General features: G+C 56.4%; 1 protein-coding gene across 1 annotated transcript in view; it reads right to left on the reverse strand.

The window, feature by feature from the left end:
• The window catches only part of COMP (cartilage oligomeric matrix protein), a 43,382-nt gene that overhangs the window by 6,441 nt on the left and 20,065 nt on the right, over positions 1–16,876 (reverse strand). Inside the window, exons 7-13 of the mRNA XM_077788857.1 lie at positions 9,531–9,616; positions 7,927–7,978; positions 6,619–6,791; positions 4,429–4,566; positions 3,432–3,509; positions 2,509–2,676; positions 69–173 (exon numbers count right to left, since the gene is read on the reverse strand). Coding sequence (XP_077644983.1) covers positions 69–173; positions 2,509–2,676; positions 3,432–3,509; positions 4,429–4,566; positions 6,619–6,791; positions 7,927–7,978; positions 9,531–9,616 — 800 coding nt within the window. The remainder of the gene's footprint in view (positions 1–68; positions 174–2,508; positions 2,677–3,431; positions 3,510–4,428; positions 4,567–6,618; positions 6,792–7,926; positions 7,979–9,530; positions 9,617–16,876) is intronic.

A 16,876-nucleotide genomic window follows, 5' to 3' on the forward strand; every position in this document is an offset into this window, starting at 1 on the left:
GCAGCACCCGCGGCCCGTCCTGCAGCGAAACTGGGCTGAAATTCCCGGATTTCTGCCCTCGCCCTCACCTTGCGGCATTTCTTGTCGGAGCAGCGCTGCTTCTCGTCGGGGACCCCGTCGATGTCCGTGTCCTTCCCGCACACGTAGCCGTTCCCTGCCCACCCCACGAGGCACTGCAGAAGGGCAGACACAAAAAAATCAGCCCCCGATGGGCTCCGGAACGCAAGGATTTCCGGGAAACAGCCCAAAACTGGGATTCCCGGGATGGGAACCCGCGGGGAGACAGCGCCGGCAGAAAGGCTCGGGGGGCGGCTCGGGGCCGCTCTGCCCGCTGAGCAGCAGCGGGACCCGGCTCGGAGCCTGCCGGGCGGGTCCTGCCCAGCCCCGGGAATTCCCTCCGGGGAAAAGCAAAATCCCGAGCAGCGGGAGCAGCCCCGGAGCAGCGGGGATGGCTCGGGAAGGGCGTTCTCCAGGAGAGGGCAGGGCAGACCCGGGACAGGAGCGCGGGATGCGGGAGCCAGCAGCGAGCACCGACCCCAACCGCAGGAGTCTGGGGTCACCCCGGACCCCAATCCCAGGGGGTTTGGGGTCACACCAGACCCCAGCCCAGGGGGTTTGGGGTGACCCCAGACCCCAGCCCAGGGGGTTTGGGGTGACCCCAGACCCGAATCCCAGCGGGTTTGGGGTCACCCCGGACCCCAGCCCAGCGGGTTTGGGGTCACCCCAGACCCCAGCCCAGGGGGTTTGGGGTCACCCCGGACCCCAATCCCAGCGGGTTTGGGGTCACCCCGGACCCCAGCCCAGGGGGTTTGGGGTCACCCCGGACCCCAATCCCAGAGGGTTTGGGGTCACCCCAGACCCCAATCCCAGCGGGTTTGGGGTCACCCCAGACCCCAGCCCAGGGGGTTTGGGGTCACCCCAGACCCCAATCCCAGCGGGTTTGGGGTCACCCCGGACCCCAATCCCAGGGGGTTTGGGGTGACCCCAGACCCCAATCCCAGAGGGTTTGGGGTCACCCCGGACCCCAATCCCAGCGGGTTTGGGGTCACCCCAGACCCCAGCCCAGGGGGTTTGGGGTCACCCCAGACCCCAGCCCAGAGGGTTTGGGGTCACCCCGGACCCCAATCCCAGCGGGTTTGGGGTCACCCCAGACCCCAGCCCAGGGGGTTTGGGGTCACCCCAGACCCGAATCCCAGGGGGTTTGGGGTCACCCCAGACCCGAATCCCAGAGGGTTTGGGGTCACACCAGACCCGAATCCCAGCGGGTTTGGGGTCACCCCGGATCCGAATCCCAGCGGGTTTGGGGTCACACCAGACCCCAATCCAACCGCAGGAGTGACTGGATCAGACCTCAGCTGTTCTTTGGGGGTTGGATCAAACCCAAATCCCGGGGCGGGGGTCGGACCAGACCCACAGGAGTGTGAGACCCAACGCCGATCTCGGGAGGGCGGGACCAGACCCCCGCCTCAGGAAAATTTGGATTAAATCCAGATGTCTGGAGGGCGAGACCAGACCCCAGCCCAGCCTCGGGAGGGTGGGAGCCGACCCCAGTCTGGGGGGAGACTGGGACCAGACCCCATTTGCAGACCCCAAACACAGGAGGGTCAGACCAGACGGGATCAGAGCAGACCCCAATCTCACAGGGGCTGGGAGCCGACCCCAGTCCCGGGAGGGGGGAGCAGAGCCCAGTCCCGGACTGGGGAGGGTGGGAGCAGAGCCCAGTGCAGGACTGGGGAGGGGGGAGCAGAGCCCAGTGCAGGACTGGGGAGAGGGGAGCAGAGCCCAGTGCAGGACTGGGGAGGGGGGAGCAGAGCCCAGTGCAGGACTGGGGAGAGGGGAGCAGAGCCCAGTGCAGGACTGGGGAGGGGGGAGCAGAGCCCAGTGCAGGACTGGGGAGAGGGGAGCAGAGCCCAGTCCCAGACTGGGGAGAGGGGAGCAGAGCCCAGTCCCGGAGTGGGGAGAGGGGAGCAGAGCCCAGTGCAGGACTGGGGAGGGGGGAGCAGAGCCCAGTGCAGGACTGGGGAGGGGGGAGCAGAGCCCAGTCCCGGACTGGGGAGAGGGGAGCAGAGCCCAGTGCAGGACTGGGGAGAGGGGAGCAGAGCCCAGTCCCGGACTGGGGAGGGGGGAGCAGAGCCCAGTCCCGGACTGGGGAGAGGGGAGCAGAGCCCAGTGCAGGACTGGGGAGGGGGGAGCAGAGCCCAGTGCAGGACTGGGGAGAGGGGAGCAGAGCCCAGTCCCGGACTGGGGAGAGGGGAGCAGAGCCCAGTCCCAGACTGGGGAGAGGGGAGCAGAGCCCAGTGCAGGACTGGGGAGAGGGAGCAGAGCCCAGTGCAGGACTGGGGAGGGGGGAGCAGAGCCCAGTCCCAGACTGGGGAGAGGGGAGCAGAGCCCAGTGCAGGACTGGGGAGAGGGAGCAGAGCCCAGTGCAGGACTGGGGAGGGGGGAGCAGAGCCCAGCCTCGGCACGGTGGCACGGTGCCCGGTGCCAGGGTGCAGCAGTGCCCCGGACCTGGCAGGACAGGGAGCCATCCCTCTCCACGATGCACTCGGCTTTCTCGTGGCACGGGCTGATCTCGCCGTTGGGGCAGCGCCGCGTCCCCGGGGCCGTCTGGCTCCGGCAGCCGCTGATCTGATCCCCCACAAAGCCCGGCTTGCACGGCCCGCACTTGTAGGATCCCTGCGGGAAAAGGGCGAGGAGGAGCTTGGAGGGGAATCCCGGGAAATGCCTCCCGCAGCCCCTTCTCGGGACACCTCCCCCTGTCCCGGGGTCTGGCCTGGGAGACTGCCAGGGATCCAGGGGCTCTGGGAATCCCATCCCATCCCATCCCATCCCATCCCGTCCCGTCCCGTCCCGTCCCGTCCCATCCCATCCCATCCCATCCCATCCCATCCCATCCCATCCCATCCCATCCCATCCCATCCCATCCAGTCCCGTCCCGTCCCATCCCATCCCGTCCCGTCCCATCCCATCCCATCCCATCCCATCCCATCCCATCCCATCCCATCCCATCCAGTCCCGTCCCGTCCCATCCCATCCCGTCCCATCCCATCCCATCCCATCCCATCCCATCCCATCCCATCCCATCCCATCCCATCCCATCCAGTCCCGTCCCATCCCATCCCATCCCATCCCATCCCATCCCATCCCATCCCATCCCATCCCATCCCATCCCATCCCATCCTGTCCCGTCCCATCCCATCCCAGGGAACAATTCCCCATTCCCAATCTCCCATCCATCCATCCATCCCTCTGGCAGTGGGAGCCATTCCCTGTGTCCTATCCCTCCCTGCATTGTCCCCAGTCCCTCTGCAGCTCTCCTGGAGCCCCTTCAGGCTCTGGAAGCTCTCCCTGGAGCTGCTCCTCTCATTTGAACCCCCCCAGCTCTCCCAGCTCTCCCAGCCCGGGATCCTCCCCGATCCCTGCGGATTTACCCGAGTGTTGATGCAGATGGAGTTTGGGACACAATTGGTGGCAGCTCCAGTCTCACACTCGTTGATGTCGGTGCACACCTGCCCAGGGAGAACAGGAGAACAGGACACACCTTTGGCTTCCCTCCAGCCAAACCCCGGGACCTGGGCGGGCCCAGCAGCAGCAGAGCCCTGGCACACCTCACTAGCCCAGGACTAGCAAGTTTTCCTGCTGCCAGGCTTGAGGCAGGTCCCAGCAGGGTTCCAGAGCCCTGTCCAGAGTCAGCAGAGGTTCCAGCCTGGGAACAGAGCTGAGCCCCGAGCCGAGCTGCTGGAATATCCTCACTGTGGAAGGGGCTCCGTGGATTTGGAAGCTCAATGGCTGCATCCCACGACCAGCCCTAAATTCCCAGAGCCGCATGCGGGATAATTATCCCTAAAAACCCCAATCAGCCCAGGCTGTTGGGATTTTTAATCTGCCTGGAGCTGTCAGAGAAGCTGGGAGGGGGTGGCAGCAGCTGCAGGAACTCGTCTGTGTCCCAGCAGGAAGGATTCCCATTCCCGTTCCTGTTCCCATTCCCATTCTCATTCCCACTCCCATCCCCAGGACGGCCCCACGGCCCCAGAGGTGTTGGGATGCTCTGCCCAGCCCCAGTTTGGCACTGGGGAGGTGCCTCTGGGGCTCAGGTGCCAGGACATCCTGGGCACTCTCCTCTCCCTGCATTCCCACCAATACACGGAATCACAGAATCCCAAAGCGGTTTGGGTGGGGAGGGACCTTTACTCATCCCACCCCCAGGGACACCTTCCACAAGCCCAGGCTGCTCCAAGCTGGCCTGGGACACTTCCAGGGGTGGGAATTCCCTGCCAGCCCTCCCTTTCCATCCCTCAGGAATCCCTTCCGCCCTTAGGAACCATCACCTCGCGCTTCCCTCCCGTTCCTTCGCAGGCCTTGGAGCCCCGGCTGCAGAGGGGAGAGGATTCCCAGCTCCTGAGGCCACGGAAGGTTCCAGGCTCTCACCTGCTTGTTGGCCCTGGCAAAGGCCAGGCCCACCCCTTCCAGCAGCTGCCCGGTGAAGCCGGGCGGGCAGGGGTCGCAGCGGAAGCCGGGGTTGGTGTTAATGCACTGGACTTTCGGGAAGCAGGGGTTGGCATTGCACTGAAACAAGAGAGAGGGTGCCCGGGGCTGTGCCAGGGGGCAGCTCCAGCCCCGGGCACGTCCAGCTCTTGGAGTTTTAGCCTGGAGGCAGGTCAAGGACAGCAGCTCCTCCGGGGCTCCCCCAGCTCGGCTGGCCCCTGGGCTGCAGTACAGCAAAGCCACCCGGAGCTCTGAGCGTCCTCAGGTGGCCCCAGAGCTCTGCAGGGAGCTGCTCTTGCTTCACCTTCTCCTTCCCGGAATCCGCAGAGCCCGGGGGTTGGATAATTCCTCACCCTGGCCTCGGAACACAACACCGGTTGTTGGTTCACCACCCTTTCCAAAATCGCCCCAAATGCTTGGCTTCCTCCAGCACTTCATCCTTTTCCCTGGGTTTTTATGCTCTGTGCTGGCAGATGCACCACAGGAACACAGTGGATCCCGTATTTTGGACTGACAATCCCAGAATCTCCCACGGGGCCTTCAGCAGGTTTTTAAATTGAAATGCAATTGAGGTTCTGCAAGAGCGGGATAATCAAGTTCGTGGTTTGGGAAGCACAGAGCTCAGGAGCCCTACAAAAAAATCCACGGATGAGCAGAGCTTTGCACACACACAGAGCTTAGAATTGGTGGAATGCCACATTCCCTAAAAAAAGATAAATTTTCCTACAAATAATGCACGGTATCTGCCCAGCAAGGATTGATTTAGGGGCAGGAACAAAGCCTGTGGTTAAGATTTGCTGTTTCAGGATTATCTGGGAACTGTTTGATCCCACTCCACACCTCATCAATCTTATCTCTGACAAATCCTCAGGGAGGCGGCTCTGGTTCCAAACTCCCCTCCCTGTGTGGCACAAACCTCAGGATTTATTTTGTTGGGAGAAATCCTGACTGGACTGGCCCTAAACCCTCCCTGGGGAGGGCCAGGCGCAGGATTCCAGAGTGCAGGAATCCTGGAGTGTGCCAGGCACAGAATTCCAGAGTGCAGGAATCCTGGTGTGTGCCAGGCACAGAATTCCAGAGTGCAGGAATGTGCCAAGCACAGAATTCCAGAGTGCAGGGATCCTGGAGTGTGCCAGGCACAGAACTCCAGAGTGCAGGAATGTGCCAGGCTCAGAATTCCAGAGTGCAGGAACCCTGGTGTGTGCCAGGCACAGAACTCCAGAGTGCAGGAATCCTGGTGTGTGCCAGGCACAGAATTCCAGAGTGCAGGAATGTGCCAAGCACAGAATTCCAGAGTGCAGGAACGTGCCAGGCACAGAATTCCAGAGTGCAGGAATCCTGGTGTGTGCCAGGCACAGAATTCCAGAGTGCAGGAATCCTGGTGTGTGCCAGGCACAGAGCTGCAGCTCCAGCAGGCACTGAGGGCTGTCCCTGCCCCCGAGGCCAACGCCAAGGCAGTGCCAGGGCGATGCCCCGGCAATGCCAAGGCCAATGATACCCAGGCAATGCCCCGGCGATGCCAAGGTCGATGCCAAGGCAGTGCCATGGTGACGCCAAGGCCGATGATGCCCAGGCGATGCCCTGGCAATGCCAAAGCCAATGCCAAGGCAGTGCCATGGTGACGCCAAGGCTGATGATGCCCAGGCGATGCCCCGGCGATGCCAAAGCCAATGCCATGGTGACGCCAAGGCTGATGATGCCCCGGTGATGCCAAAGCCAATGCCGAGGCAGTGCCATGGTGACGCCAAGGCCGATGATGCCCCGGTGATGCCCAGGCTGATGCCAAGGCCAATGCCAAGGCAGTGCCATGGTGACGCCAAGGCTGATGATGCCCAGGCGATGCCCCGGCGATGCCAAAGGCAATGCCAAGGCAGTGCCATGGTGACGCCAAGGCTGATGATGCCCAGGCGATGCCCCGGCGATGCCAAAGGCAATGCCAAGGCAGTGCCATGGTGACGCCAAGGCCGATGATGCCCCGGCGATGCCAAAGCCAATGCCGAGGCAGTGCCATGGTGACACCAAGGCCGATGATGCCCCGGCAATGCCAAGGCCAATGCCGAGGCAGTGCCATGGTGACGCCAAGGCCGATGATGCCCAGGCACTGCCCCGGCGATGCCAGCGCCGCCGCCTCACCTCGTTGACGTCGGCGCAGTGCGTGCCGTTGCCGCTGTAGCCGGCCGGGCAGGGCCCGCAGCGGAAGCCGCCGGCGCTCTCGGTGCAGGGCACGCCGGGGAAGCAGGGGTTGGGCACACAGCGGCTGAACTGCGTCACCGTGACCACCGGGCCCGTCACCTCCGGCCGCATCCCTGCGGGACAGCGGCGCCTGAGGCACGGCCCGGGGCCACCGGGACAGCCTGGGGCGTTCCAGAGTGTCCCAGAGCCACCAGGACAGCCTGGGGTGTCCCAGAGCCACAATGGGGTGTCCCAGAGCCACCGGGACAGCCCGGGGTGGCCCAGAGTGTCCCAGAGCCACCGTGGGGTGTCCCAGAGCCACCGGGACAGCCCGGGGTGTCCCAGAGCCACCGGGACAACCCGGGGTGTTCCAGAGCCACCGTGGGGTGTCCCAGAGCCACCGGGACAGCCCGGGGTGTCCCAGAGCCACCGGGACAACCCGGGGTGTCCCAGAGTGTCCCAGAGCCACCGTGGGGTGTCCCAGAGCCACCGGGACAGCCCGGGGTGTCCCAGAGCCACCGGGACAACCCGGGGTGTTCCAGAGCCACCATGGGGTGTTCCAGAGCCACCATGAGGTGTTCCAGAGCCACCAGGACAGCCCAGGGCGTTCCAGAGCCACTGGGACAGCCCGGGGTGTCCCAGAGTGTCCCAGAGCCACCGGGACAGCCCAGGGCGTTCCAGAGCCACCATGGGGTGTTCCAGAGCCATCATGAGGTGTCCCAGAGCCACCGGGACAGCCCGGGGTGTCCCAGAGTGTCCCAGAGCCACCGGGACAGACCAGGGTGTTTCAGAGCCACCGTGGGGTGTCCCAGAGCCACCGGGACAGCCCGGGGTGTCCCAGAGCCACCAGAACAAGCTGGGGTGGCCCAGAGCCACCAGGTCAGATCTGGGGTATCCTAGAGCCACCAGAACAACCTGCGGTGTTCCAGAGCCACTGTGGGATGTCCCAGAGCCACCATGAGGTGTCCCAGAGCCACCCGCCCCACTCTGGGGTGTCCCAGAGCCACCATGAGGTGTCCCAGAGCCACCATGAGGTGTCCCAGAGCCACCCGCCCCACTCTGGGGTGTCCCAGAGCCACCATGAGGTGTCCCAAAACCACCCACCCCACTCTGGGGTGTCCCAGAGCCACTGTCTCAGATCTGGGGTGCCTCAAGCTCCTCCCGGGGCACGGCTGGAATTGCAGCTGGAATTGGGGCTGGCAGCAGCGGGCACAGCTGGAATTGCAGCTGGAATTGGGGCTGGCAGCAGCGGGCACGGCTGGCACTCACCGCAGGCGTCGCATTCCATCACCGTGTTCTTCAGGAACGTGATCTCCTTGATCTGCAAGGGAACAGCCGGGCTGGGCTGAGCTGGGGGCACCCGGCACGCCCGGGGCTGAAACAAATCCTGCTGGAAACCAGGAAGGAGCTCCCGGGGAATCCCAAATTCCCAACGTCAAATCCTGCTGGAAACCAGGAAGGAGCTCCCGAGGAATCCCAAATTCCCAACGCCAAATCCTGCTGGAAACCAGGAAGGAGCTCCCGAGGAATCCCAAATTCCCAACGCCAAATCCTGCTGGAAACCAGGAAGGAGCTGCCGGGGAATCCCAAATTCCCAACGTCAAATCCTGCTGGAAACCAGGATGGAGCTCCCGGGGAATCCCAAATTCCCAACATCAAATCCTGCTGGAAACCAGGAAGGAGCTCCCGGGGAATCCCAAATTCCCAACGCCAAATCCTGCTGGAAACCAGGAAGAAGCTCCCGGGGAATCCCAAATTCCCAACATCAAATCCTGCTGGAAACCAGGAAGGAGCTCCCGGGGAATCCCAAATTCCCAACGTCAAATCCTGCTGGAAACCAGGAAGGAGCTCCCGGGGAATCCCAAATTCCCAACGCCAAATCCTGCTGGAAACCAGGAAGGAGCTCCCGGGGAATCCCAAATTCCCAACATCAAATCCTGCTGGAAACCAGGAAGGAGCTCCCGGGGAATCCCAAATTCCCAACATCAAATCCTGCTGGAAACCAGGAAGGAGCTCCCGAGGAATCCCAAATTCCCAACGTCAAATCCTGCTGGAAACCAGGAAGGAGCTCCCGGGGAATCCCAAATTCCCAACGCCAAATCCTGCTGGAAACCAGGAAGGAGCTCCCGGGGAATCCCAAATTCCCAACATCAAATCCTGCTGGAAACCAGGAAGGAGCTCCCGGGGAATCCCAAATTCCCAACATCAAATCCTGCTGGAAACCAGGAAGGAGCTCCCGGGGAATCCCAAATTCCCAAAGTCAAATCCTGCTGGAAACCAGGAAGGAGCTCCCGGGGAATCCCAAATTCCCAACGCCAAATCCTGCTGGAAACCAGGAAGGAGCTCCCGGGGAATCCCAAATTCCCAACGTCAAATCCTGCTGGAAACCAGGAAGGAGCTCCTGGGGAATCCCAAATTCCCAACATCAAATCCTGCTGGAAACCAGGAAGGAGCTCCCGGGGAATCCCAAATTCCCAACATCAAATCCTGCTGGAAACCAGGAAGGAGCTCCCGGGGAATCCCAACTTGAAGGTTTTTTCAACTGGAATTTTTCCCAACTCAAAGGTTTTTCCAATTGGAATTCTTTCCCAACTCAAGGGGGTTTTATAACTGGAATTCTTTCCCAACTCAAAGGTTTTTTCCCACCTTGAAGTTTCTCCCAAGCCGTGAGTTTTTCCCAACTTTATCTCCCAATTACAAACCACCTCTGGGTTCTGTTTTGTAGCAATAACCTCCCCACTCTAGACAGGAAGCAGAGAATTCCCAGCCCTCAAAAAATCGGGAATTAGGCCCAGGAAGGATCTCCCCAGTTCCAGAATGAGCAGAGAATTCCCAGCCCTCAGGAAATCGGGAATTGGGAATTTTTCACCCACCTGCTGCTTCAGCAGATCCCGAACTTCCAGCAGCACACGGTTGGTTTCCCTCATTTCTTGCAGCATTTCTGGGCCAACTTCTCCTCCTAAAAAAAACCCCAAAATTGTTGGGAAAATCCCAGAGGATCCCAGGTTTATAATCCAGCTGATTATAAACCTGGGAAGGTTTATATGGATATATATATTATATCCATATATCTATATGTATTTATATGGATCATATGAATATATGAAAATGTATTTCTAGATGGATATATATTCATATATTCATATATTTATGTTTAAAACATTATATACACATTAACGTATAAACATATGTTTATACGTTAATGTGTATATATGAACCTATATTATATTGTCATAGATTCATATATGAACAATAATTACGAATCTATATGATATAGTCATATATTCACATATGAACAATAATTATACGAAAATAATTATTGTTCACGTAATATTTATATTATAAAATAGAAATATTATATTGTAATATAATATTTTCTATTCTATGATTACAAATTAGATTACCATAGTAATCATATGGATAATATTCATGTATTATCCTGTGAACAATGTAACATTCCGGGTTCAGCCTCCATCCCAAGGAGTTTCTGGCTGGGATTTGGGGCTGGGATTTGGGAGCAGCTCCCGGATCTCCTCTGGCACAGCCCTGGAGCTCACGCTGGGGAAGGGATTTGGTGCCAGAAGCAGCGGATCCGGGAAAACTCCGGGAAAACTCCAGGAAAACTCCAGGAAAAATACGGGAAAACTCCGGGATGGGAAAGCTCCGGGATGGGAAAGCTCCAGGATGGGAAAGAAGCTCCGAGATGGGAAAGAAGCTCCAGGATGGGAAAGCTCCAGGATGGGAAAGAACCTCCGGGATGGGAAAGCTCCAGGATGGGAAAGCTCCGGGATGGGAAAGAAGCTCCGGGATGGGAAAGAAGCTCCAGGATGGGAAAGAAGCTCCAGGATGGGAAAGAAGCTCCGGGATGGGAAAGAAGCTCCAGGATGGGAAAGCTCCAGGATGGGAAAGCTCCAGGATGGGAAAGAAGCTCCGGGATGGGAAAGAAGCTCCGGGATGGGAAAGCTCCGGGATGGGAAAGCTCCGGGATGGGAAAGCTCCGGGATGGGAAAGCTCCATGCCCGGGGCTCTCCGCTGCTCCCGCGGCATTCCCGGGATCCCGGCCGCTCTCACCTGCTCCCACGGCATTCCCGGGATCCCGGCCGCTCTCACCTGCTCCCACGGCATTCCCGGGATTCCGGCTGAAGGCGGCGGCCGGGCGGGCGGCGGAACCGGGCAGCGGCCGGCTGGGATCTTGGGACACAAAGGACACGGGCTCAGCCGGGAAAACCGGGAATGCTGCGGGTCAGGATGAGCTCCAGGGAAACCGGGAATGCTGAAGGGTCAGGGGATACTCCAGGGAAACCGGGAATGCTGAAGGGTCAAGAGGGGCTCCAGGGAAACCGGGAATGCTGAAGGGTCAGGGGATACTCCAGGGAAACCGGGAATGCTGAAGGGTCAAGAGGGGCTCCAGGGAAACCGGGAATGCTGAAGGGTCAGGATGAGCTCCAGGGAAAACTGGGAATGCTGAAGGGTCAGGAGGGGCTCCAGGGAAAACTGGGAATGCTGAAGGGTCAGGATGAGCTCCAGGGAAAACTGGGAATGCTGAAGGGTCAGGAGGGGCTCCAGGAAAATCCGGGAATGCTGCGGGTCAGGAGGGGCTCCGGGGAAAACCGGGAATGCTGAAGGGTCAGGATGAGCTCCAGAGGAAATCAGGAATGCTGAAGGGTCAGGAGGGGCTCCAGGGAAAACTGGGAATGCTGAAGGGTCAGGATGAGCTCCAGGGAAAACCGGGAATGCTGAAGGGTCAGGATGAGCTCCAGGGAAAACTGGGAATTCTGAAGGGTCAGGAGGGGCTCCGGGGAAAACCGGGAATGCTGAAGGGTCAGGGGATGCTCCAGGGAAAACCGGGAATGCTGAAGGGTCAGGATGAGCTCCAGGGAAAACTGGGAATGCTGAAGGGTCAGGAGGGGCTCCAGGGAAAACTGGGAATGCTGAAGGGTCAGGATGAGCTCCAGGGAAACCAGGAATGCTGAAGGGTCAGGAGGGGCTCCAGGAAAATCCGGGAATGCTGAAGGGTCAGGATGAGCTCCAGGGAAACCAGGAATGCTGAAGGGTCAGGATGAGCTCCAGAGGAAATCAGGAATGCTGAAGGGTCAGGATGAGCTCCAGGGAAAACTGGGAATGCTGAAGGGTCAGGAGGAGCTCCAGGGAAACCAGGAATGCTGAAGGGTCAGGAGGGGCTCCGGGGAAACCGGGAATGCTGAAGGGTCAGGAGGGGCTCCGGGGAAACCGGGAATGCTGCGGGTCAGGAGGGGCTCCAGGGAAACCGGGAATGCTGAAGGGTCAGCAGGGGCTCCAGGAAAACCGGGAATGCTGAAGGGTCAGGGGATGCTCCAGGGAAACTGGGAATGCTGAAGGGTCAGGATGAGCTCCAGGGAAACCGGGAATGCTGAAAGGTCAGGAGGGGCTCCGGAGAAACCGGGAATGCTGAAGGGTCAGGGGATGCTCCAGGAAAACCGGGAATGCTGAAGGGTCAGGAGGGGCTCCAGGGAAATCCGGGAATGCTGAAGGGTCAGGATGAGCTCCAGAGGAAATCAGGAATGCTGAAGGGTCAGGAGGGGCTCCAGGGAAAACTGGGAATGCTGAAGGGTCAGGGGATGCTCCAGGGAAATCCAGGAATGCTGAAGGGTCAGGATGAGCTCCAGGGAAACCGGGAATGCTGAAGGGTCAGGGGATGCTCCAGGGAAAACTGGGAATGCTGAAGGGTCAGGAGGGGCTCCAGGGAAATCCGGGAATGCTGAAGGGTCAGGATGAGCTCCAGAGGAAATCAGGAATGCCGGAGGGCCAGGAGCAGCTCCAGAGAAAATCGGGAATGCTGCAGGAGCAGGTCCCGAGCTCAGCCAGGGAAGGATCCCGGTATTCCCTCCCGACGGGATTTGGGGTCTGCAGGGTCCCTTTGGGAAGGGGAAAAAATCCGGGATCTGCCCAAGGGAGGGAGGATGGAGCTCGTGCTTCTGGGATTAGGGGATTTTTAGGGGATTTTTAGGGGATTTTTAGGGGATTTTTAGGGATCATTTGGGAGTGCAAAGGGAACTGGACATCCCAGTTTAACTCAGGGATTCTCCCAAATCCCAAATTCCTCGGCGGCCATGAGGATGCACAATCTCATTTCTCTTTTTTCTCTCTAATTTCTCAATTTTTCCTACAATTTCCCATTTTAGTCCTACAATTTCCCATTTCCCCCCACAATTTCTCAATTTTTCTATAATTTATATATTTTCCCCCTATAATTTCTCCATTTTCCCCATAATGTCTCATTTTCCTCCATAATTCCTCAATTTTTCCCATAATTTCTCAATTCCCCCCCAATTTCTCTAATTTTTTCCCATAATTTCTCTCTTTTCCTCCTGATTTGCCAATCCCCCAACAGAAACCACCCCTCACCTACAGCAAAGAGAAAACCAGGAATAAATCCCACAAAACCCTCTGTGTGTCCAGGGGGAAAATCAGTTGGAATTTGGGCTCTGCATCCTCGAGCAGGGAGAATTTCTCAGCACTGATTTAATAAAAAGTCCTCATTTTCCACAAAGAAACCCAAAAACCTCGTGGATCTTCCCCAAAAAAATAAAAATAATAAAAAAAAAAGTGAATATTTGTGAGCTCTCCAGTAACTTTTGGATTGGGAATAATAATTTGGATTGCCAGAGCTGAGAATTCCCCAAAAGCAGGGTTGGAAAAGTGGAATTTGAACATTCCTGGAGGTCAGGCCTTCCCTTCAATTATTGATTTCCTTTCTTTTCCTTCAATTATTGATTTCCTTTCTTTTCCTTAAATAAAGTTTCACCTCTCAGGAGGAAAATTGGGGGAAAAAAATCTCATGGACCATTTACAGTTTTCCTATAGAAGTCCCTTCAATATTTTCAGGCTCCAGCTGCCTTCCACCCCTCAGCATTTGCAGAGCAGCCTAAAAAAGCCTCAAAAAATCAGAATTGAGTCAGAATTAAAGGAGAAATAAAGTGGAGTTAAAGCAGAATGAAATCAGCATTAAATCAGCATTAAAGCAGAGTTAAATCAGGATTAAAGCGGAGTTATAGCGGAGTTAAAGTGGAGTTAAAGCGGAGTTAAATCAGGATTAAATCCCAGTTAAAGTAGAGTTAAATCAGGATTAAAGCGGAGTTAAAGTGGAGTTAAAGAGGAATGAAATCCACATTAAATCAGAGTTAAAGTAGAGTTAAAGTAGAATTAAACCCAAGTTAATCCTTAGTTAAAGCAGAATGAAATCAACATTAAATCAGAGTTAGAGTTAAATCAGAGTAAAATTGGAGATAGAGCAGACTTAAAGCAGAGTTAAAGGAGAGTTAAAGCAGTGTAAAATTGGAGTTAAATCAGAATTAAATCATCATTAAATCAGAGTTAAATCAGAATAAAATCGGAGTAAAGTCAGAGTAAATCCATCATTAAATCTGAGTTAAATCAAATCCGAGTTAAATCAGTATAAAATTGGAGTTAAACCAGAGTAAAATGAGTATAAAATTGGAATTAAATCAACTTTAAATCAGAGTAAAACCTGTATAAAATTGGAGTTACATCAGAGTTAACTCATCATTAAATGAGAGTAAAACCTGTATAAAACTGGAGTTACATCAGAGTTAACTCCTCATTAAATCAGGGTAAAACCTGTATAAAATTGGAGTTACATCAGAATTAACTCCTCATTAAATCAGGGTAAAACCTGTATAAAACTGGAGTTACATCAGAATTAACTCCTCATTAAACCAGAGTAAAACCTGTATAAAATTGGAGTTACATCAGAATTAACTCCTCATTAAATCAGAGTAAAACCTGTATAAAATTGGAGTTACATCAGAATTAACTCATCATTAAATGAGAGTAAAACCTGTATAAAATTGGAGTTACATCAGAATTAACTCATCATTAAATGAGAGTAAAACCTGTATAAAACTGGAGTTACATCAGAATTAACTCATCATTAAATCAGAGTAAAACCTGTATAAAACTGGAGTTACATCAGAGTTAACTCCTCATTAAATGAGAGTAAAACCTGTATAAAATTGGGGTTACATCAGAATTAAACCATCACTAAATGCGAGTAGAATGGGAGCACGATGCGAGCGCACCGGAGCCGGGCAGCGCTTACCGATCCTCCTCTGCTGGCCCCGGCCGAGCGGAGCGCACACGAGCAGCAGCAGCGGCAGCAGCGGCAGCGGGGCTGCGGCCATCGCGGCGGGGGCTGCTCTGCCCCGCCAGCCCGGCTATTTATGGGCGCCGGCCTCCCTCCTGCCTCCTGCCTCCCTCCTTCCTCCTCCCTCCTGCCTCCTTCTCCCTCCTTCCTCCTGCCTCCTTCCCTCCCTCCTGCCTCCTGCCTCCCTCCTTCCCTCCTGCCTCCCTCCTTCCTCCTTCCTCCTGCCTCCCTCCTTCCTCCTTCCTCCTGCCTCCCTCCTTCCTCCTGCCTCCTTCCCTCCCTCCTTCCCTCCTTCCCTCCTGCCTCCCTCCTTCCTCCTTCCCTCCCTCCCTCCCTTCCTCCCTCCCTCCCTCCTTCCTCCTTCTCCCTCCCTCCTTCCTCCTGCCTCCTTCATCCTTCCCTCCTGCCTCCCTCCTTCCCTCCCTCCTTCCTACCTCCTTCCCTCCTTCCTCCTTCCCTCCTGCCTCCCTCCTTCTCTCCCTCCTTCCTCCTGCCTCCCTCTTTCCCTCCTTCTCCCTCCCTTCTTCCTCCCTGCCTTCCCTCCTTCCTGCCTCCCTCCTTCCTCCCTTCCCTCCCTCCTTCCTCCTTCTCCCTCCCTCCTGCCTCCTTCCTACCTCCTTCCCTCCTTCCTCCTTCTCCCTCCCTCCTGCCTTCCTCCTTCTCTCCTTCCTCCCTGCCTCTTTCTCCCTCCTTCCTCTTCTTCCTGCCTTCCTCACTCCCTCCCTCCCTCTCTCCCTCCTTCCTCCCTCTTTCCCTCCCTCCTTCCTTCCTCCCTCTTTCCCTCCCTCCTTCCTCCCTTCCCTCCTTCCCTCCTCCCTCACTCCCTCCCTCCTTCCCTGCATTTCTCCCTTCCCTCCTCCCTCCTTCTCCCTCCCTCCTCCCCTCCCTGCCTTCCTCCTCCTCCGTCCATCTCTCTTTTCCTCTCTCCCTCCTTCCTCCCTCTTTCCCTCCCTCCTTCCTTCCTCCTTCTCCCTCCCTCCCTCCTCCCTCCCTTCTCCCTCCTTCCTCCCTTCCCTCCTTCCCTCCCTCCCTCCCTCCTTTCTCCCTCCTCCCCTCCCTGCCCTCCTCCTCCTCCATCCATCTCTCTTTTCCTCTCTCCCTCCTTCCTCCCTGCCCTCCTCCTCCTCCATCCATCTCTCTTTTCCTCTCTCCCTCCTTCCTCCCTGCCTTCCTCCTCCGTCCATCTCTCTTTTCCTCCCTCCCTCCTTCCTCCCTGCCCTCCTCCTCCGTCCATCTCTCTTTTCCTCCCTCCCTCCTCTCTCCCTCCTTCCTCCCTGCCCTCCTCCTCCTCTGTCCATCTCTCTTTTCCTCCCTCCCTCCTTCCTCCCTGCCCTCCTCCTCCTCCATCCATCTCTCTTTTCCTCCCTCCCTCCTTTCTCCCTCCTCTCTCCCTCCTTCCTCCCTGCCCTCCTCCTCTCCATCCATCTCTCTTTTCCTCCCTCCCTCCTTCCTCCCTGCCCTCCTCCTCTCCATCCATCTCTCTTTTCCTCCCTCCCTCCTTCCCCCTCTCGGCTCCTCTCCGGCCGCGTCACCGCTGGCTCCGCTCCCCCGGCCCCAAAGTAAACAAGGCAGAAACTCAGCTCAAAGTGATTTTTTGGGGTTTTTTTTTGGTGCTAAAATAGGAAGGGAAAAAACACTGGAAGGAAAAAAAATGGGAGAAAAAAACTGCAAGAAAAAAATTTTTTTGTTGTTTGTTTTTAAGGGCTAAAATAGAGAAGAAAGTTCCAATTTTTTTGTTGTTTTGTTTTGTTTTGGGGGCTAAAATACAGAAGAAATTCCTTTTTTGTTTTTTGGTTTTGCTTTTTGGTGCTAAAATATGAAGAAAAAAAACTGGAAGAAAAAAACTGGAAGAAAAAACTGGAAGAAAATTCCTTTTTTGTTTGTTTGGGTTTTTTTGGTGCTGAAATAGGAAGAAAAAATAAACTAGATGAAAAACCTAGATGAAAAAAACCAGAAGAAAATTCCAGATTTTTTTGTTTGTTTGTTTTGTTTTGGTGCTGAAATAGAAAGGAAAAAAAACTAGAAGGAAAAAACTGGAAGAAAATTCCAATTTTTATTCCCAAAGGAAGGATGAAG

Source organism: Lonchura striata, chromosome 28, assembly GCF_046129695.1.
Source record: "Lonchura striata isolate bLonStr1 chromosome 28, bLonStr1.mat, whole genome shotgun sequence".
Classification (NCBI taxonomy): domain Eukaryota; kingdom Metazoa; phylum Chordata; class Aves; order Passeriformes; family Estrildidae; genus Lonchura; species Lonchura striata.